The 22230-nt window shown below is 46.2% G+C and overlaps 1 protein-coding gene across 3 annotated transcripts in view; it reads left to right on the top strand.

The window, feature by feature from the left end:
- LOC119039416 (kalirin) overlaps nucleotides 1–22230 on the top strand; it is a 571768-nt gene that overhangs the window by 444845 nt on the left and 104693 nt on the right. For all 3 annotated transcript variants that reach the window (XM_053672926.1, XM_053672927.1, XM_037132217.2), the window contains exons 19-25: nucleotides 23–137; nucleotides 3561–3676; nucleotides 4154–4276; nucleotides 11596–11778; nucleotides 12954–13072; nucleotides 16460–16526; nucleotides 17070–17179. In XM_053672926.1, the coding sequence (XP_053528901.1) occupies nucleotides 23–137; nucleotides 3561–3676; nucleotides 4154–4276; nucleotides 11596–11778; nucleotides 12954–13072; nucleotides 16460–16526; nucleotides 17070–17179 (833 nt within the window). The remainder of the gene's footprint in view (nucleotides 1–22; nucleotides 138–3560; nucleotides 3677–4153; nucleotides 4277–11595; nucleotides 11779–12953; nucleotides 13073–16459; nucleotides 16527–17069; nucleotides 17180–22230) is intronic.

The raw sequence follows: 22230 nt of genomic DNA, 5'->3' as shown, positions 1-22230 counted from the left end.
TTCACACCTTTGTCTCCCTCAGGCCTGCACCCTGGCGCGGCGGAACGCTGAGGTGTTTCTCAAGTACATCCACAGGAACAACGCCAGCATGCCCAGCGCCGCCAGCCACACTCGGGGACCTGAGCAGCAGGTGAAAGGTCAGTGTGAGGCCTGCTGGCCAGCGGCCACTCAGAAGCGCAGGCCAGAGGCTGTGTACCTGGTCTTCACGCGGTCTCAGATTTCCTGGTTTTTCTCCTTGGATAAGAAAAAGTTAGTTGTGGGATGGCATGGGCTGCGGTGATTCATGGGAAGTTTTTAAAATATGCATCAAGGTTTGGAATGGAAAAAATGATGATGAAATTTCACCAAAGCTTTTTCATTTATGTGTCTTAGAGCCTGGAGCAGCGCTAATAGAATTTTCTGAAATAACAAAAATGGCTTGTATCCATGCCGCACAGTCTTCTAGCCACTAGTCACACGTGGCTATTTAGCACTTGCAATGTGCCTTGTGCCACTGAAGAACTAGGTTTTTACTTCTATTAAATATTAATCAGTTTAAACGTAAATAGCCGCATGTGGGCAACAGCACAATGCTAGGGTATCTTAGAGCCTGGGAATGGGACAAGTTCTAATCCTGGCCTTATTACTTCTTGGCTAAGCTCTAAAATTTTAGTTTCCTTATTTAAAAATAGGGAAAGATATCTAGATTCTTGCTGCTTGAAACGTGGTCCCCAGACCAGCAGCACATCATCACTTGGGAGCTGTGAGAAACACGCAATTTCAGGCCCCACCTACACCTACTGAGTCACCCTGAATTTTAGAAAGAGCTCCCCTATCCCACTCCAACCAAGTGATTTGTGTGTTCATAAACTTGAACTAAGTACTGGTCTAGATCATCTTTAATATCTTCCTGAATTCTATAAAATTGATAACTGTATAAAAAATCAGGAACCTTTAACAACTACTCATTAGCTGATCACATTACATTTAAATTATTGGAATCACTTACTCTGGACCATGCAGAAATTTGCCTTTGAGTGGATATAGAGTTTAACAAATGGTGTCTTGACACACAGAAAAATAAAACTTTGGGGACCCAAGGCTAGGGAGGAACCGAAACTGACTTGGAGCGAGGGGTGGGGGACAGGCTTGGAGAGCTTCGGAGTGGCCCCCTGGAGGTGCTGACCTGCCTTAGGAAGAGCCTCCCTCCTGCTCAGAGAGCTCCCCATGGTGAGAAGATCAGAGGCCAATGGGAAGAATGCAGTTAGGAATCAAAGTCCCCTACAGAGAAGAGGGAAGCAGAGTTCCTTCCCCGGGTGTGCTGCCCGGTGTGTGTTCAGCAGCCCTGTGTGTGGCTGGCTTTCTGCCAGCCTCCCCTTCCTGCCCATTGCAGAGCCTATGTTCTGACTTCCAAATGCAGGTGGCAGCTTGGGTGAGACCAGCTGCCTGCTGAGAACAGACACGCCCCCTACCTCTTAGTGTGCTGAGAGTGACAGGTACGGGACAGAACAGGATAGGCCACAACTTTGTGGGAGGGAGGGCAGGTTGCTGCCCATAGGAAAGCTTTTTTAAAAGAAAATAAAATGAAACCTGAAACTCTTTAGGACTTTTGCCTGATGTGGGTGATTCTGTCAACTGCCATGGAGGGAGCTGCAATGAGCAAAGCTCTGACGAGGAGACAGAAATACCAAAGGAAACGCAGGTTCTCACTCATCTGCCCAACTGAAGCTGCCACCTGAGCAGGGACCTACAGTCTTCCCTATTTCCTCTTCCTTTCCACTGGCTGCCTGGACCCAAAGCAGTGCCACTTATTTTAATTTTTTGTACAGGAGCAATGATTGCTGTAAAAACAACCAAAAAATTCAGTGGTATACTGTTGTAAGCATTTAGTGGTCACGTGACTGTGTGTTAGCCGGCATCAGCTGTCTTGGCTGGGCTCAGCAAGGCAGTTCTGCTGCAGGCTGCAAGTCTGGCTGGCTTGGCTCCTTCACTGCAAATTGGGTTCTTGTCTGCTACTCATGTATGAATTCTGGGACCTCGGTGGAGGGGACAGCGGTTACTCAGGAGAACTTCTTATACTGCCGATGGCCAAGACAAGAGGCACGGTCAGTGGGTAGCACACTGCAAGCCCCTCCTTACGTGGTGTCTGTTCATCTGTTTGCCAGAGGAAGTCACATGGCCAAGCCTGAGGTCAGGGGTGAGAAAATACACTTTGTCTCTTTGGGGAGAAACTAAAAAGTTACATGGCAAAGGCATAGATATAGGGAGAACTGAATAAGCTCTCAGCCTGCGAGAAGAAAGACAGATTTTGTCCCTAGAGAATCAGACTTCCATGGAGCATTAAAATTTCACGAAATCAACAAGAAACTTCTAAGTATAAGCACTGTGGTTTGGGTTGTGTCCTTTTTTGTAGAGCACAGTAACTTGTGCTTTACAGCCCCAATAAGCCTGGAGGCCAAGGTGGCTAAGGACTCGGAGTCTGAAGTCAAGCAGCTCTGCCCCTGCCTGTATGAATGACTGTGAGCAAGTCACCTTTGCTCTCTAAACCTCCATTTCTTCATCGTACAATGGAGACAATACGGTGCATGCATCATGAGGTGTTGTGAAAATAAGTCTGCCACATAGTGAGGGCTTCATAAATGTCAATTTTTATAGAATCCTATTGTATATTTTATTGACATCTAATATAGTTAGCAGCAAGCAGGAGGCAGACATAAAACAAAACAAATCTGATGGTTTCGAGCATAAATCATTCTATTAAAACACGTAGGAAACCCATTCCTGGAGTCAGTTGCTCCCGAAACAACAAAAGAAGGAAGGGCAGTGAGATGAATGAACGCTTCCCACACGTACTGTGGAGCCGAAAGTCCTGTTCCTTTCCTCACACTTAATGTCATCAGAGGGAACGTGAGACTGGCTTCCAGCTTTTCTTACGACCGCATCCCCAAACACCATGGAAGTTTGGTCTTAGAGATCTGATTCCATGTGGACGTGATTCCAACACAACTTCCCTTGGCCCACGACTTGGGAGTTTTAAAATCGAGGCTGTACTGTTGAAGTGCTGTTTGCACAGCCTTGTGAGCAGAGCAGAGTGTGGCACAGGCCTCAGGCTCCCGTGCAGGTCCACCAGCCCTTACCTCACAGTTCCTTCTCACCCTACCCTAGAATTCCTCAGGAATGGCTGGGATTCTGTCAGGTCCATTCACTCTTACAGGCCCCAGGGGCCAACTAAGTTGTTATTTTAGGGACTGACACTTTGAATGACCTCTTACCCTCAAGGGCAAGCTTTGGTGTGGAAAGAATCAGGGTCAGCTTTCAAGCCACCCTAGGGACATATTCTTCCCTCATTAATTGATGGAACCTCATCAACAGGCTCTCACCCCAGCCTCCCTATCCTGTTCCCCTCTGGGACATTCTCTCTGGAACATGCTCTTGCTCCCTTGCTTCTGATGCCTGGGTTAATCCCATGGGGAGGCCTGCAAGTCCACAGTCATCTGACACCCAGGATGCGGGGCCAAAGTGGCCGGTCAGATTTGTTCAGGGCCTTCCCGTGACCAGCGCTCATCTCCTCTGCCCTGCAGCCATCCTGAGTGAGCTTTTACAGAGGGAGAACCGTGTCCTGCACTTCTGGACCTTGAAGAAGCGGCGGTTAGACCAGTGTCAGCAATACGTGGTGTTTGAGCGCAGTGCTAAGCAGGTATGTTTAGAGTTTTCCCTGGCTTTATCTTAGAGGGACGATGTGGAGGCCAAGGTGACCAACACTCGGGACATCCAGAAGAAGGACATAGCAGCAGGCGGGGTGGAGAAGATGGGAGGTGGGATGAAGAGAGGAGAGGGAACAAGCTGCCACTTACCAGTCACTCAGCCTTTACCAAGTGCCCTACTTAGAGTTTGGTACCAGGAGCTGGGAAGACATTGTGGAAAATTTTTACCCCTAATTCATGGTGCTATTGGGTCAGTCTAATGGACAAGACACTCTCTTTGTCCGTGGGGATGTTCCAAGTCTAATGGGAGGGCTCATATATAAGTCAACTTCCAAGCTGCATGATCAAGTCATGCTGGCATTTCCTGCATCTGTCGTGCTGTCCCTAACCACAGCTTTCACGGTGGCATGGCATGTTTTCCTACTGACAGCTGGCTTTGGGGGGACTGGGTGAGTTGTTTGCTCCCACAGGCGCTTGACTGGATCCAAGAAACAGGTGAATATTACCTCTCAACACATACCTCCACCGGAGAGAGCGCAGAGGAGACTCAGGAACTACTGAAAGGATACGGGGAATTCAGGGTGCCCGCCAAGGTAGGAAGCACCCCAGGGCCTTCCCCGAACCTTCCTTGGAATTCTCCAGTCTGACCAATTTCACACCATGGAAGGTAGAACAGCCTCTTGCACAGAAATGCTTAACCACAGTGGCAGGGGTGGGGGTGAAGAACCGGTGGGATTATCTCCTTTGGCAGCCGAGTGCCCAGATCACAGCAGCTGCTGGGTAGAGCCTCTGTGTGCAGAAAGTCAGCTCCTATACACTGTGCTTCCAAACACTGCTCTTCATGCTCTGGGTTCTGGACTCTGCTATATTCGGGGGCCAGATAAGGCAAAGGGATGTACCCGTGCAAAACGCACACTGCATGTGTGAACATCCATGCCTAGCCATCTGTTCTTGGGATTTGAATGGCTTAGAACGTCCACCTTACGGAAGGGCCAATGGCTATGGGTGTGTTCACAGTACAGGAGAGTTTGCTTCCAGTTTAAATCCATGTTGTTTGAGGGTCAACTGTACTTCTCTCTGGCCTCAGACCTGCAAATGAGGCAGACCGGGGTCTCTGGGGATTGAACAAGCACCCATGCACTGCCACCCCACCCCCAGGCCCACGCCCACTGAGGCAGGGGTGCTACGGTGAGAGGAAACCTCATTCTCAACTGTTTCCACAGCTGGGATTTGATCTGAGGACCTTTAGGCTTGAATGGAAATCAGATCTGTGTGAGTGCCTTCTTTGCAGGGCCCTGGTCCTCCCCCTCCACACCCCCCACCCAGCTCCCTGCGGAGGAGGAGCCATTCTTGGCACCTCTTGCAAGCAAGGCAGATGCGCTTCCCTGGTTGAGAGCTCACTTTGTAGGGGTGGGGGGGTGCATATTAGTGCCCCACCCTACCCAGAGATCCCTCTGACACTGTGGCAAGTGTTCCCCTGGTTTGATGTGACGAAATTAGGCCCTTGGCCTCATTTCTGAACTGGTGTTTCAGAAGAAGTCAACCCCTTTATGAATCCTCCACTAAGGACTCTTGATAGTGGGAGGCCTTCCCCTGCATCTGTGAGCCTTTGGGCCTTTTTGCCAAATGTGGAGAGCTGTTGGTTCAGAGAAGAGGCTCATTTCAGTACCAGCCAGAACAGCATGAGGAAGGTGGCAGGTGCACAGAACACTTTTGAAGTCCAAATGAAAATGTTTTTTAAATTAGCCACTTTGCATCTATCTGCCTCTCTCTAATCAGTGTCAGTCATGAACTGCTCTCATGCCAATCAGCACCAGCTCTGCCGGTGTTCCTAGTCACACGGGGCGGACCCCAGCAGACACCCAGAACTTCCCAGGGTCAGAACCCGTCGTAACCCAGACGGAAATGTGGAGGATCATTTGGTCAGTTTAATCCCTTCTTCCTTCACCATCATCTTCCTGTCTTTCCTCTTTTTCTACTCACTTTGAAGCCCAATTGGGTTGCATACTTTTGGACTTTCCTTCCTTTCAGCCCATCCTGATCTTCAGTGTTGTTCATCTTTAAAGCGCTACTGTGGTCACATTCCCACCCAGCTCAAGAACTTGAATGATTCTGCAGTGCCTCAGGCTAACACTCAGCAGCTTCTACAACTGATACCTTGACACCCCCGCTTTATCTTCAGTTATTCTTTTATGCTAATTCTGGCTGAATAGATGTACTTTCTTACCCTCTGAGAGACACCTGATATGCTTTCTGTTTCTATTCTATTTCTCTGCCTAGAATATCCCTCCTTCCCTCAGTTTGTACTTTTTAAAAGCGCCCACCTTCCTCCTTCAGTGCCTCCTCCTCTGTGTCCCTGCCTCCGTGCCAGGATACGGTCTGCCCCAGCCCTGGTCCACATGACCTTGAAGCCCCTGGTACGGACTGTCCCGTTCTCCAGTGATCTCTCTGCAGTGTTAATCCCCGTACGAGCCAGCAGGATCCTGAAGGACAAGAACTACTCTTTATTCACTTACGTAACTTTTGCATTGAACGGAAGCCACAAACATTTGTGAATGTAAGGGAAAAAAGAAATTTAGAAAAAAAGGAATCATTAAATACATCGATATCGGCATTTAATGATTCCTTTACTTTGCCTCTCTGAGTTGCTTCTCCTTGTTAACTTAGCTATTTCTGATAATGGGGCTTCACTGTCCTATCTATCATGATCCAAGTCTCGGGGCTAAGTGGTATTAGAATAACTACAGAATAACAAACCCAGGTGGGAAGCTTCTGAGGAAAGGTGACAGCCTTTCTTGCCCACCCCAGCCCCATTTCCCCGAGGAAAGCCTCTTTTAATCAGACAGCTTTGGTTTTAACCTTCATAACCAATAAAATACATTTGAAATAAAAACCAAACTGATGTTAAACAACAAGAGAATAAGTACAGTGGACCTCATGACTGAACAGGGCAATAACTAAATATTGAATATACTCTGCTCTAGGGAAACAGATTCAATAAAAGAAACACTAAATATAAAAATGTACATTCTAATAGCAGTCCGCAAATACATGCCATAGACAGTCAGTTAGAAGAATATGAAACTTTCCTATGGTAGGTTTTAAATTTATAAGGGGTCCAGGCACACAGTGATTAAGAAAGCTTAATTGACATCTGGAAGAACTCCTTTCTTCTAAAAGCAAAACTTTTTAAAACAATTCTTTTGTTTTTAACTTCCTACAATTTATCGCTTCTTAGTCTAGTCACAAGGTGTGCAGTCGTTGGCACTGTCTGATTCCAGAACGTTTTGATCACCCCCAAAACAAGCCCCACAGCCGTCAGCAGCCACTCCCCACAGCCCTGGCCTGCAGGCCCTGGCAGCTACTAGCCTCTCTCTAGGGGTAGGCCTGCTTCGGACACTTCCTAGAAAGAAAATAACGGAATCCTATAATACATAGTCTTTTGTGTTTGGCTTCTTTCACGCAGTGTAATGTTTTCAAGATTCATCCATGTTGTGGCATGTATCAATATTTCATTCCTTTTTATGACTAAATAATACTCCCTTGTGTGGAAATACCACATTTTTGTTTATCCATTCATGTGTTGATGGACATTTGGGCTGTGTCCACCGTTTGGCTACTGTGAATAATGCTGCTGGGAACCTTCGTGCACAAGTTTTGATGTGAACATATGTTTCCATTCTCTCAGGTATATAACCTGGGAGTGGAATGACAGGGTCACATGTTGAGCTTTCTGAGAAACCGCCCAACTGTTTTCCAAAGTGGCTACGTGATTTCACACCCCCGCCGGCAAAGCGTGAGAGCTCAGACTCCTCTCCTCTGCTTGCTCTGTGACACTGGGTGCCGTCCATCTTCCTTGTGTGGTCATCCCATTAAAGGGCGAAGTATTACCTCACTGTGGCTTGGACTTGCATTTCCCAGTGAGTAATGAGGTTGAGAAGACGCTTTTTAAAACTGGTCATTTTACCTCTGAAAGAAGCTACGAGATAAACCGGACTTAATTCTTATTAACAGAGGAGGGTTAAGGGATCCTGAAAGGCTCTCCTGGAGCCTCAGCGGAACTGAATCGTGCCTGGGAATCGGACCGTGAGAGGAGGGAGCTGTGGGCCCGTCAGGGGGGCACTTCCGAGTGGGAAGAGTGGACTCTAAACAGTTCCGATTAAAAACGGGCATGATCTGTATTTGAGACTCTTAAGAGAACTGTAGCTCATACCTGATGTGTATTATTGAAAGGTTTGGTTGTTTGTATATAATGACAAACTCTCCTGTGGAATGCATGGGAGGATGTATCTCAGCAGAACTGTTTACCCACACAGGGAGCTCAACAGGTTCATATCTACGAAGACTGTATCAATCAATCAATATCAGCAATGAAAGGCAACTTAGAAGTTTATACTGAAATTATAAGTATAATACTGAAAAGCTAAATCTTAAAGACTTATATGTGCTAAAGGCACCAAAAGGGCTTCTGAAAAACTATATTCAGTGTAAAGTTCACTGATTAGGGGAAGATTGTATAATATTAACTGGTCAAAGGAAGGAAGAAAGAGAAAGAAAGAAAAAGAACTACCGAACCCTTCTTTTTCTACCTATTTTTTCTAGCAGATAACATAGAACTCAGAGGGGAAATGGCAGAACATACATTAGAGGACACATGAAGCCAAGATAAGTGAGATATCAGTTCCAAATTTCTGGGCCCAAGTGAATTTTATCCCCCCAAAGTTTCCCTTTTGTCCGCAAGACCATGTACATACTTCTGAAACTAACACCCAAGGACCTCTGCAACCTGCGTTGCAAACTGGCTCAGGTTATGAAGGGGAAAAGATACTGCGTGGCTACGTGTGGAAGGGAAGAACACAGAAACTATGTCGCTGGACCTCCAGGAACCCAGGAAATGGTGACTGGCTCGGCCTTACGGGAGAAACAGGAAGCGCGGCAGAGTGTCACCTCCGCGGGTGTGCCGAAGACCACGGGCAGTCCCAGCAGCCACGTTATCTGGTCATCTCATCGCGGGGCATCAGGGATATGTTACCACCATTCAGCTTCCTTTCACTTCTCTCTGCTCTCTCTGTTTTCACTTCTGCTCTACAGCCGACTACCCAGTGCCCTGTCTTTGCACTTCAGATTCCCAGAGAAACCACCTCAGCTGACCCGGTCTATTGCCGCTCTCCCTGTTCAGACAGAGCTTTTAAGACAGGACAACTCAGAAGTGACTGGTTGCATGTGGATGGGCTGCCTTGTGGGACAAGTTTTTACCTCTGACCTCATGTGACCAGGCATGTGGCAGGTCGCATGGTACCACCAGAGTCACTCTGAGTGAGAAATCACTCCAGGCCGTGCTCAGCAGGGGCTGTGGGTGAGGTTGGTGTCCAGTTCATGGGGCAAATTTATCACCTGATTCTCCCAGGTATAAACCCTCAGCTCCTACCGGTCTAGCTTTACATACCTCTGAACACAAGATTCACTCAGTCCTTTGCTCATTCATTTATTCAACATTTATGGTCTGCCTACTATTTTCTAGACATTGGAGATAAATAAATAAGATAGAACACATCTTTTAGGAGTTCATGGTCTAATGAAGAGGGCACATACATGATTCAGTGTGATACATGCTGAAGTAGAGGCACATACGTGGCTCAGTGTGATACATGCTGAAGTAGAGATATATATATATGATGCCGGGGGAACACTGAGAAGGGCATCACCCACTCAAATTGTGGGGAGGAGAGGAGATGAAAAAGGGCCGTTGGGTTAAAAGCAGGAAGCAGTAGGAGCCCCTCATCACAGCAGGAGGGGCATGTGAGGTTCAGTGTGGCTGCAGGTTAGGGGCCCTGGAGGGCGGTGGAGACGGTCGCAGGTGCAGGTGAGTTCTCGTGGGGAAGGGCCTGCCTGTACTGCACATGTTATTGTCTGTGTGCTCTCCCAGATTCCACACTTACTTGGAATACCCTTGGTCACCAGCCATTCTTTTTGTTGACTCTGAATCACAGTTTTGACGTTTCAGGATAAAATTCCCTCTGGTGGGGCTGCTGCCACCAGCTTTTCATAAAACCCCATCTCATGCTGAAGTCTCCTTACCGAGAGAAGAGAATAAATATGTATTGCCAAGAATTAACACAAAGGCAGGTTTCTTGTTTATAGCTGCAACAATTAAACTTTAAGTAAGTAGCAAACCTAAAAAAAATTGTTTCTAGAGAGGAAAAATAACCTAAATGCAGGAAGATCGAAGTCCTTAGGATACCAGGTATCTTTTCTTAACCAGCTCCAAATACCACTTCTTAGTCTTTTCATGGCTAAGGAGCTATTTCTCCTGTCCTCATGCCCATTTTCTTTGCTTCACACCAAAGCTCTTCTGGCCCCCTGCCTCCCAGCCCTGGGTGCCGGCCCACTGTCCTGAGGCAGGCGAGACTCAGGCGTTGAGTTGCTGCAGAGCTAAAGCCTGCCTCCCCCGGGCCATGCGGCAGGCCAAGTCCTCTCTGCTTGTGTCGCTGGCATTTCTGGGGGGGTCAGTGACATGGGAAGGGTTGTAATGAGCCTGGAAAGGAAAGGGTGGGTGGGAAAGGCTCTTCTGTCTTTTCTCCTCTTCCTCCAGTGATTTTCTGCCTATTTCCCTCAGTTATCACGATGCAAACCTTGGACTAACTTTCTTCCAGTCCAAAAGATAGCTTTGCCTCTCAGAGTATTATTTCAGTATTCTTTCTTAAAGCTGTTAGGCTTCCCTGATTGATTTTGGAGTTTCAGAATCCAAACTTAAGATAAAAGATGAGCAAGTGTTGCTTGTTTGAACATCCCTTCCATTTCCGTGTCTTAAGTCTCACCTGTGAGGTCCCACCTGGCCTTTTCTGCCCAGGCCAGCACCCCTTGATTCTTTTCCTGTTCTGGAATCTCTGCAGTGTTAACTACACATACTTCTCACTTTGACATTCAGTGACATGGTGCCCTCAGCTGTTTAACTACCCTCTGTGAAAATCTGGTCCCCTCTAGAGACATAAAGAGGAAAATGAGTATCTTTTTTTCTTCTTTTGCTTCTCCCCCTAGCTTCTCCCCACAGCCCTCTGCACTCAGAGTAAGTGTCGGGCAAACTCTTGCTCAAAATGAAATTAGTGCAATGCATCAGAGTTCCACCTTACTTAGCTCTGTAATGGATACAACTTCGTTAATTCTTTCCCCCCTCTCTCTGCGGAAGCTAAAGACAGATTCTGGGGGTGAAAGGGACATGGTTTACTCTTAAATCTGCTAACTGCATTTCTTTGTATCCTGGCATGTGCCATCTTACCCAATGCTGAGAAAGCCTACCTCAGGCCAGTACAGTGAAGGGAGAGAACTCACAACTGTGGAACAGCAACAGGCAGGCTGGTACTCACAGGTGGTATGGACCTGGACGAGACCTATGTCTTTCAGCCTGAGTTTTTGTTTTTTTTCAGCTGTGGTGTTAAAGAGACCCACACCCCCTTCCTCTACCACCTACCTCCTAGGGATGATTTAAGACTCAGATGAGTCTTAGGGGTGGCAGTAACACAGTCCGTAGCTGGTAAAGTACAGTAACGTAAGAGGTTCTTCCATTAATAATCATAGTGACTGACATGTATTACTCACTGAGTTCTCACTGTGAGCCTGTGTGTCAGGCACCATCCTGAGCGCTCTGCACTGCAGCTCACGTAACACTCACAACAACCGTACGACTTAGACACTGTTATGGTCCCTATTTTGCAGATGAAGGAATGGGGCACAGAGGGTTTAAGTAACTTTCTCAGCACCCCCAGCTAATAAGTGACAGAACTCAGGTGTAAACCCAGCCGGTCTGTCTGTCTGTGAGCTCTCTGTGGCTGCCGTGAGGAGGGAAAAAGGAAATGGGGGCGAGGGCCTTGAGAGTAAACGTGTTCTGGTAACTTAAAACCGTCTTTTGGGGCAGCAAACAAAGGAGAAGGTGAAGCTTCTGATTCAGCTGGCCGATAGCTTTGTGGAAAAAGGCCACATTCATGCCACGGAGATCCGGAAGTGGGTGACCACGGTGGACAAGCACTACAGAGACTTCTCCTTGAGGATGGGGAAGTACCAGTACTCCCTGGAGAAAGCCCTAGGAGTCAACACGGAGGTGGGTGTGGGAGCTGCCCGGCTGGGACGTCCTCCTCTCCTGTCCCCCTCAGTGCTACCGCTGGCCTTGCCGCGGAAGGAAGCGTGGTTTCCGGAGCAGTCTTTCTGAGCTCCTACCGCACTTGCCTTGGGTGGTTTTCTAGTGGAGGGGTGGGTCTTCCTGAGCCATCTAGCCATTGGCCTCTAGCTTTGCATGATTAGTGTGATATGTATTCAATATACATAGTGAAATTGGCAGGCTACACTTGGGGCCTGTGGCTACAGAACAGAGTTTTGCTGTGTGAAGCTAACTGTTGACTTTGAAGACCAAGCTCTTTATCTTGGCTTCATTGGTACCATCTTCTACCCAATTATGTTAATCAGCAAATGATTAGAGTCATCAGTATGTATAACAGTGCTCTTTCGAGAATAAAGGTGCATTTTGTACAAAAGTTATTTGACATTTCAACCGACTTTTAATCTTTTCTTTATAATGGGGGTCAGTGACCTATGAATTAAGAGCTAAACACAGGCTGGCAGTTCAGCCCCAGGATTTCTGATTCTTAAATCTTTAAATAGGCTCATGCTCTGAAGCACCGCAGACCAGAGAGCACAGTGGTGAAGCCACTGAAACTAGGCTTTAACCTGTGAGATCTCTTCCTAGAGGTCTCCATCCTGTGTAAATACCAAATGGTGTTGAAATAAGCAGGGGTGGGCAATTAGAAAATTCAGTAATTGTTTTCTATTTCCAAGGAATTTGCTGATTTAAATATTTGCTTTTATTATTTTCCCTTGACAAGTGAAAGTTAATTCTTATGTCTTTGTGCATCTCTGTTTCACATGTACTTTAATGGGCAGTCATCACTCTTGGAGTAACGTTGTGCGTGTGTGGTTAGATTGTGTCAGGACAGAGTCCTTGAGGAAATGTGACCCTAATCATCAAGTATATCCGTTGTGTTTCCTTGCAATGGCTGTTAGCCCTAAACATTTGACCTGAACATTTCATGTCTGTCTTATTGGAGAAGAAGTCATCACATGAAGAAGGTGCTCGTGGGTGCCAGTCTGTGGGACTCCCCGTCTTCTCATCCTTCTCCATGATATCGTCCCCTATTTTTGCCTCTGCCCTGCTCCCCTACGCCGCTTAGCTGTTTCCCCAAAGCATCTCTGAGGTGACCTCTGTGATCTCTCTGTGTGTAGGATAACAAGGACCTGGAGCTGGACATCATCCCAGCAAGCCTTTCAGATCGTGAGGTCAAGCTGCGGGACGCCAACCACGAAGTCAATGAAGAGAAGCGGAAGTCTGCCCGGAAGAAAGAGTGCGTTCTGTCAGGGGGGCTTCCACCCAGCTAAGCAGCCTCCTCATGGCTATGCTTGGTTTTCTTGGTTACCTGTCCCTTTACAGCTTGGTGCATGCTCATGACTGCTACAGAGGTTAGAAGAGACACAGGTGATGCTTCCACCTGCATGTCACACTAGCCGAGAGTGATGGGGCACTGGGTAGTGGGAACAGTGAATCACGTCCCCCTCGCAACTCATTGCCTGATTACTCTGCTTTCTTCATGTTGGTTTCACTGCACAGTACATATGTACCCGAAGATCTTCGAAGGGACTTGTAAGACTGTTTTGACAGATTCCTTTTAGGTAATAAAGGGGGAAAAACAGTGCTTCCTAAGATTAAGAATCCCGAGGTAGCTGATTTTATGAAAATGAAGTAGGACACAGGACCCTTGAAGCTGGCCTGCTAAGTCCGAGTTTTTGTTTCACCTGGGGAGTATATTAGTCTGTCTGGGCCACTGTAAGGAATGGCAAACTGGGTGATGTAAATGACATAAATGCATTGTCTCACCATTCTGGAAGCTACAAGTCTGAAATCGAGGTGTTAACAGGGTTGATGGCTGCTAAGGCCCAGGAGGGAAGAATTTGTCCCAGGCCCTTCTCCTTGCCTTAGAAATGGCTGTCTTTGTGTTCATGTGGCATCCTTCCTGAATACAAGCATTTATCCAGATTCCCCCCTTTTTTAAGGACTCCAGTCATTTCGGAATAGGGGCCCACCCTATTCCAGTATAACCTCCTCTTAACCAACTACATCTGCAGTGGCTCTTCCTAAATAAGATCCCATTCTGAGGCCCGGAGAGTTGGGACTTCAACATATGAAATTTGGGGGAGGGGACACAACCCATGAAAAGGAGGAGAATAGACCACACTTGGCCGAATCTTGCTGCTGGGCTCTCTCTGGGGCACTGAATAGCCAGGGGATGGTAAAGGTGGTGGAGCTAAATTATGAAGAAAGACACAAAACTGCAGGAAGCAGATGGAGAAAAAGGAGGAAAAAGGTGGAATGCCAGAATCCCAATACAGTAAAATCAAAGGCAACCTTCCCAAACATGTCAGATTCTAGTCCTTCTGACCACCTTTCCCTCCTCATTTACTAAGCACCTACAATGCACTAGAAACTTTGCTTACATAATCTTGCTTAATTAATACTTGCGGCAGTCCTGTGTGATCAGCTGTTTTATAAGTAAGGAGTCTGAGGCTGGGAGAAGCAAGTGCTCCCTCTGGTAAATAACAGAGTCATAATTCAACTCATGCACTTTCCAGTTTACCAGCAGAGTAAGAAAAGGAACAGAGTGGCTAATTAACCCCTGCAAAAGGGAACTTTTAAAATCAATACTTTAATTTTAATAGGAAGGCCACTGCTAGTACAATGTACTGCTTTAAGCAAAATCCCACCACAGTAAAGGCCCAGCAAAATATCCTGCTTGTTTTAACATTTGCTGTAATTTCCAACAGGTCACACATTAGGGGCAATGTTTCTCACAATTTTCATGCGATGGAACACCTGGAAATACTATGATGAAAAACTAACATGGAAAATCTAAAGTAAATGTAAACACACTGTGTTGCAGCCTGTCGAGGCCTGGCAGGTCCACTCTAGGTTCAGGCAGAGAGGAGAAAAAGCGCAGAGCCCCAGGATTCTTGACATGCCTTTATTCACCTGTGCATGAGCCACACACGCCGCAAGCTGCGCATCCCCTGCGTATCTCAGTGTGGCACTTTGCATGTCACTTGTCTCCTTGCAGGACACATGTCGTGGCACTCGACAAGGGGTCCCTTACCTGCTTAAGTATTAAGCCAGAAGGGTGCCAACAGATCTTATGCAACAGAGCTTCATACTACACATACGAGCTCACTCAATGTTATGGGAAACTGCTTCCCTTAGTAACCCAGACACCTGGGTGAGGAAGCCAGACTGCCTCCACTTACCCTACCTACATACTTGGTGCTAAATTACATATTATTATATATCACGTGACTGCTGGGAAGCACCATTTTTTTAGATATTTTATTTATTTATTCATTTTTATAGAGAGAAGGAGGGAGGGAGGAAGAGAGGGAGAGGAACATCAATGTGTGGTTGCCTCTCATGCGCCCCCAACTGGGGACCTGGCCCACAACTCAGGCATGTGCCCTGACTGGGAATGAAACCAGCAACACTTTGATTCACAGGCCAGCACTCCATCTGCTGAGCCACACCAGCCAGGGCCATTTCCCATAAAAATCTACAAAAGGAGAAACTTTAGTTGGTACACTACAGTGAAGCCAGGCACCGTCATAAGCGCGCCAGCTGCCCAGGTGCGTTGTATTATGAGGGAGCTGCCCCCTTGCACAGGTGCTGCACGGGCTTCTGTTTGTGGGAGACCGAAGGGCAGCCACTTAACTCGTCCACTTGTGCTGGGCTCGTCATCGCACACTCAGTATTGTGCACTTCGGTCTGTGATGTAAATGAGCCCCATTACAAATAGTGTCGAAGTGCACAGGGCAAAGGTCAGCAAACTACGGCCCACAGGCCAAATTTGTCCCACCATCTGTTTTATTTTTAATTCAACTTATTGGGATGACATTGGTTAATAACCACCTGTTTTACGTTGTCTGTAAATTAAAGATTCTTTTTTACATTTTTAAATGATTGAAAAATATGAAAAGAAGAATAGTGGTGACGTGAAAATTAGATGAAATTCTTGTGTGTCCACAAAGTGTCATTGGGACATGGCCACACTTATTTGTTTATTTTTGATGTGTTGTCTATGGCTCCTTTCACACTACAACAGCAAAGCTGGGTGGTTATAACAGAGATTGAATGGCTCCTTACAGATTAAAGTTGCTAACCCCCCAGTCTCAGTGGTAGTATCTTAGCATTTGTTATTTTTAGCTCTGAAACCTGGTTTAACTTAAGGCACTGTGAATTGTTTTGGTATAAGTCAACAACTCTACTGAACAGGAGCCATCACTCTGGGAGCCGTAAGTCAGATGTAGGAAGCCGACACTGAAGCTGTAGTTGGTAAGAATGAATGTGAACAGTGATGCGTGCTTGCGCACCCATGCAGACACATGTGTAGTTGAGAACATATACATGTCTGCACAGAATCCCAAGGTGGAAGACCTGGGAGGGAAAAGGGAGAGAGGATGGGGAACCAGCTGAGCACGAATGTGCCAACGGGAGACAGAGCAAATGACCAAAGTGAGAGGGACTCAGACCTAATACTCAGAGGCAAGGAGTTTTGAAGAAAGGCAGAGACATATTTTGGTAAAGTAGAAAAATGGGACATTCAATAATGTCATACATGCTGGAGCGGGGAAGTGAAGTTTGAAGGAGGGAGGTATTATATCTCTAGCCAACTAAAAGCCAATGTGTTTTCTTCCAGATTCATTATGGCTGAACTGCTCCAGACAGAGAAGGCTTATGTAAGGGACTTACATGAGTGCTTAGAGGTAAGTCTCGCAGTGATCGGTTAACAGCTGCATCAGAGAGTTGACATCCTTGACAGCATCGGGTTCTCGAGAGGAGCTCAGTGCTCTTTGTCTTCTCCCAAAGCTTAACAACTATCAGAGTCAGTAGTAATTGCATGAGAGTTTAAGGTTCTTTTGAAAAGAAACTTTTCTTAGGCTCAAGCTAGACCCAAAAAAGTATATAAGACCCTTGAGTTCAAAATAATAACCATGACACAATGAACTTGAGTATGAAAGCCTACCTCATCCACTCGGCACACACTTGAACATGCACACATTTAATACCTAAGAACAGTGTGGATTTTGTGCTCTGGCCAAAGGTCAGGATGCGTTTCCCTAGCAACAGTTCAGGATAATGGAACTTGGATTTTCTTTCCTTCCGTCCTGCTTGTGTACTATCTCCCTTTTTACACTCTGCTCACGTTGGCAGCCGGAGTCTCACACCACACGTTTGGAGGCCTGTTCATTTCATCTGTATTTCACGTGGCAGTTCTTGCCGCTGATGAAACTGTTGCTGTCTTACAGACCTACCTGTGGGAAATGACCAGTGGTGTGGAGGAGATCCCCCCGGGGATCCTTAATAAAGAACATATCATCTTTGGCAACATCCAGGAGATCTACGATTTTCATAACAAGTAGGTCGGTGGAGGGTTTCGGTGGAGCGCACTTAGGGCCGTACATACCACACCCCAGGGCTTCCCAACAAATGGGTCAAAGCAGCTTGGAAGATCTCACCTAGTAAATTGTTACCTGTTAAATATTCTAAGTCAGTTGCTGTCAGACTTCTTTCTCATTCATCCATATTTCTCCACAGTTGTTCAAAGTTCCACGTGGAAAGTGAAGTATTCAGTAGTGTTCTCCTTAGGGACCTACCTGGCAACATCTTCATCCCCAATCAGAACGATAACCAGGCTTGAAAGAACAAAAGTAGCTTTTCCTCATTAAAACTGCAGAGAATCCTGGCATCAGAATTCATCTAAGGCTAACCATTCCACCTAGTGGGTCTTAGGTTTCAAAGTCCATTGAAGTTTCTGTTCAACCTAAATATTTCCTCTCAACTCCTCCATCATCTCAATCAAAACAACAGCCTAGAAAATGTAGATAATAGATAGATAGATAGATAGATAGATAGATAGGAGATACATAGGCAAACTACCTAATGGAACATATTTCTTGACAGCCCACAGGAGAGAACATTGACCCTGTCTGTTGTGTTGAAATTAGTAGAATCATAAAACCCTTAAACCTCACAGCTCATTTTGTCCAACACCAACTTGATTTAAGAATCTTTTCCACAACATGTTCTATTTTTAACAGAGGGTCAACAAGAACATTGGTCAATGAGTTAACATAACCAACTAATGGAAATAATTCAGTTTGCAAAATACAAATAGAGAATCTCAAAACACAAGGACTACGGTGGCATGAAGTCCTAGAGCTCGCTCAGGACCCTGTTCCAGGACTTCCCCTCAGAGGAAGTCCTAAGGTCGTGGGCAGTGGCAGCAGCCATGCTGAGTCAGGTGAGGCAGGGCCCCGGAACAGCGCTGCCCACAGAGCTGTCTGCGGTGATGGAAAGGGTGTCTGTGCTGCCCACTACGGTAGCCACCAGGCATGTGTAGATATTGAACACTTGAAATATGACTAATACCGCTGAGAAATGAATTTTTAATTTTATTTAACTTGACAAACTTGGATGGCAGGTGGCCACCATACAGAGCAGCTCAGATCTAGAAGATGAGACCTCAGTATGGCCCTGTGCTAAGAATGACTAGGAGGCAAGACTTTGCTCTAAAAGGGCCACCCTGAGTTCTTAGAGTTCTAAGTAAGGGTTGGAAAGTCACCCCTTTCTGGTCAACTCCTGATGATGAATCCCGTTACGTTATCAAATGGCATCGTTTTAAAAGGAACATAAAATATGTAGCTTCCAAGACACATTAACCTTGTCAGATGATATAAACAGTAAGCTGTAGAGGGGGGGAAAAAGTCTGACTTCCTGGAGAACTTACTAAGTTCCCAGTCTTTTTTTTTTTTAATCACAAATTTTAACACTCTCCATGTGGTTTGTTTGGAAATCTTCAGACATAGAAATAATCTCTCCTCATGCCTAGTTAAGAAGACCCCTGTAAAGCCATTTTTGACTTTGATTCCAAAGCCATTGATTCCGAATTCCACCATCTGAGCCCAGCTCAGCATTATCCCCTCTTCCCCAGGATGTCTGAGAAGACATGGGACCAGCAAGCAGTAAATCATGTTGCTTTGCTTTTCTGAGTTATGGTCTCTGGGATTTAGTTAACAAGTCTCACTTTCCTGGTATCCTCACCAAACTGACTAAGCATCAAAGCATAGAAATCTAGAGATCACAATGCACACTTCCTGTGGGCCCTGCTTCTGCCAAGTCAATATATAAAGGGAAGGGATATCCATTTCAGAACTGATTAATCATAACAAAATATCTAGCACAACTGCATCTCTTATCCGGTTCCGCAACACTGCCCCACCAAGCCACGGCAGCAGCCTGGTGCTTTTCAAACAGCCGAAAGTCTGCCCACCGGCTACAGAGCATGGTTTCGTCTGAGAAGGCCTTTTTAGAAGCCCAGTTAAACTATATAGAATGCTGCAGGCTGCAGAGGAATAAATTCAGTAATTAAGCTGCCAAGCAAACATCACCTATTTATAACATCACGACAAAATAAAAACCAGCCTCTGAGCAACCAACAGAGCCATCGCAAAGATAAAGTTCCTGCCTTTCCACAGAATCTCCATTCTAGTCTCTCTAAAAGCCACTTTACCTCTTTGTCAGATTGTTTTTGAGGCACAGGCAATTTAGAAGCTGCCAATAAGAAGCAAGAAGTTGAGCAAGTAGTTCGATACCAGCAGTAAAACCTGACAGGAAAGAAGACAAACTGTAGTAAAAATAGGCAAAAGAACCCCCAAAATCAGAGTGGCCAAAGGCTGTTTAGTATTGGTGCAAACGATTCTATATCCCATTACAGGGCCTAGCAGAGCACGTTCTGACAGGATAGTGTCATAATTGATATCAATAATAACCTTGAATCATTATTATGTTCTACATTAAAAAGCAAGGAACTCAGTAATGCTTTTGGAAATGTATTCACCAAAGAAAGAAAAATGTTTGAAATTACCCACAATTTAAAGGAACATCCAAGAAAGTCAAGCTGTGTCTTAATGCCCTGCAGGATCTGGAGGGCCAAGGCTTTACTCATAATGTATGCTTTCTACTTGTGCCAGTCAAATTCTGACTAATGGAGAAAGCGTAATGCATCTGTAATCTCCAATAAATAGGAGATACGGCAATTAAACCAAATTTTAAAATGCAGGAACTGTGAGCTCCATAGGAGACCAGGTCTTTTACCGCATAACCCCAATACCTAGCACACAGGAAACTAAGTAAATATTTGTTGGATGGATGGGCAGATGGACTATAAATAGAATTACAGTTTGCAGGCTAATGGCTAATGCCATTCAGATCACAATTCAGTCTTTCGTTTGTGAAAGTCTCAAGATAGGGAAAACCATTCAGTATGATTGCTCCCCATCACTACGAGAATCTTATAGACCAGCAAAGTAAGTGAATATCTGAATGAGTTTCTTGGGAGCCTAATGAGAGGACTCTTCAGGAACCATTGTCTGAAATGGTCACTTTTTAACACGAAAATTTCCAAGGGTTCTTTTTAACTCTAATTGTTCACATCCTTGCAAAGTTGCAATTAATTGCTGTCTAACAGAGAAACATGCTCCTCATGCTTCTAGTATGTAGCCCAGGTTATCTGCCTACCCTCCTATCCTCCAGGGAGGGTGGGGAAGAGTAAGGGAGATGGGGAGGTGGGGACGGGGGGAGGCAGGGGGACAGAGGTCGACGCTGCCCCGATAACCCAATTAGCTGAGTCACTAGGATATTAGTACTTAGACCAAGGGTGATATGGTATTGATTCTTTTAAATGGTGTCAATTTGAAAAATGACAACCAAGATTAGTTGTGTACGTGTGTATCTTTCTCAAGGACCTTTGTCTATACAGACACGTAATGGAGAATTTCCCAAGCACCAACATTTCTGTAAAGAACAATTCAACACATTTAACACAAATTGGAGGTTCAAGTGGAATGACACTTTGTTTGTACCCTACGTCTCTTTTCTACAGAACTAAATATAAAGATCATGAAACTTCCTATATAAGAATGAAATTGAGGCTTTTTAAAATTTTATTTATTTTTAGAGGGGAAGAGAAGGAGAGAAATATCAATGTATGGTTGCCTCTTGTGGGTCCCCTGCTGGGAACTGGCCCGCAACCCAGGCACCTGCCCTGACTGGGAATCAAACCGAGATCCTTTGGTTCACAGGCCCCGGCTTAATCCACTGAGCTACGCCAGCCAGGGCCAGAAATTGAGTTTTATTGTGTACTGCTAAGCACTCCCGGAGCAGTCTGGTACGATGGGACGATATATCCCACCAACAGGTCCCCACACAGGTAGTTGTGTTAGTGCAGTCTCCCGACCTGGACTAGCCTACAGCTTGTAATCCAGGAGAGTCATGTAGTTTGTTTGCCTTCATTACTGGATTTTAAACTTTGGTGAGGACAGCTGTTTGTTCAAAATATTCATCACTTTCGGTTTAATCTGAACTTTTTCCTTTTCAGTTACTTGGAGATCTGGTCTTATATGTGTCTGAGCAATAACATTTTTATAAAATCTTTGCTGTCAGACTCAGAGGATCTTCTTCACTGTGAATCTCTAATCTCTGCTTAAGGATTAGGCGTAGATTGCAGGCGTGTGGTCTCCCAGGTCAGTGCTCTCCGGTCCCTCACTCTGTAGCTTGCCGCTGGGACCGCTACACCTGGTTGGTTTGGTTCGGCAGCCTTCATGTGGATCCCCGCATGGGAAGAACACTTCAACTCCTTTCCTCCCTAGGTGTGTCCTCCAAGCCCCGCAGCCTCCCATTAACCATCTGAAATGAGCCAGTTTTCAGCAAGACCTACCAGGGCTGGATATTTCTCTTGCACACTCCCTTCCTCCAGTCCTGGCACTCCTGGCTTGGTGGTCGCAGGCCCATGGCTGAAGGAGCAGGGCCAGACCTCTGTGGGGCTGAGCTGGGAGCTCTGGCCAGGCCAGGGTCAGCCTGCTAGTGTAGCCGGTGGCCAGAGTCAGCCAGCAGCAGAGGGTCGTGTGTAGCAGGGGCTGAAGACAAAGCAGAGGAAGTGATGGGAAAGGCCAGGCCCACATTTTTGTCATCTTCTCAGAGTTGGTTCTTGGGCCAGCCCTGTGCTAATTTGGAGAGGAAGCTGGTACCTAGTGGTGGGTCAAACCCAGCCTCTGCCCTCTGAGCTCCAGGAATTAGGTGTCTGTGATGAGACTGGAAGCAAGAACAAATGTAGTTCAAAGGAGCAAGGAAAATAGCCTCAGTTTGGACTCATAGGAAAGGCTACAGAGGAGAGGACATTCAAGATGGAATTTAAATAAGAGGATATGTTTAGCCAGAGACAGCTCCCTCAGGAAGGGAGGGAAGTTTGAACAAAGGCCCTCCAAGGGGGAGAGTGGGGAGGAGAGCAGGAAGGCTGCAAGAGGTAATGGAAGGAGTTTCAGGGTGAGTCTCAACCCTGGGTCAGTGTGGGGAGAGGACCAGCTGTCACACCCCCTCTGAGACTGTCTTGTCTCATCTGTGCCTGAGACT

This window comes from Artibeus jamaicensis, unplaced genomic scaffold, assembly GCF_021234435.1.
Source record: "Artibeus jamaicensis isolate MK-2021 breed Jamaican fruit bat unplaced genomic scaffold, CSHL_Jam_final contig_793, whole genome shotgun sequence".
Taxonomy (NCBI): domain Eukaryota; kingdom Metazoa; phylum Chordata; class Mammalia; order Chiroptera; family Phyllostomidae; genus Artibeus; species Artibeus jamaicensis.
This window is presented reverse-complemented; position numbering and strand designations above follow the sequence as displayed.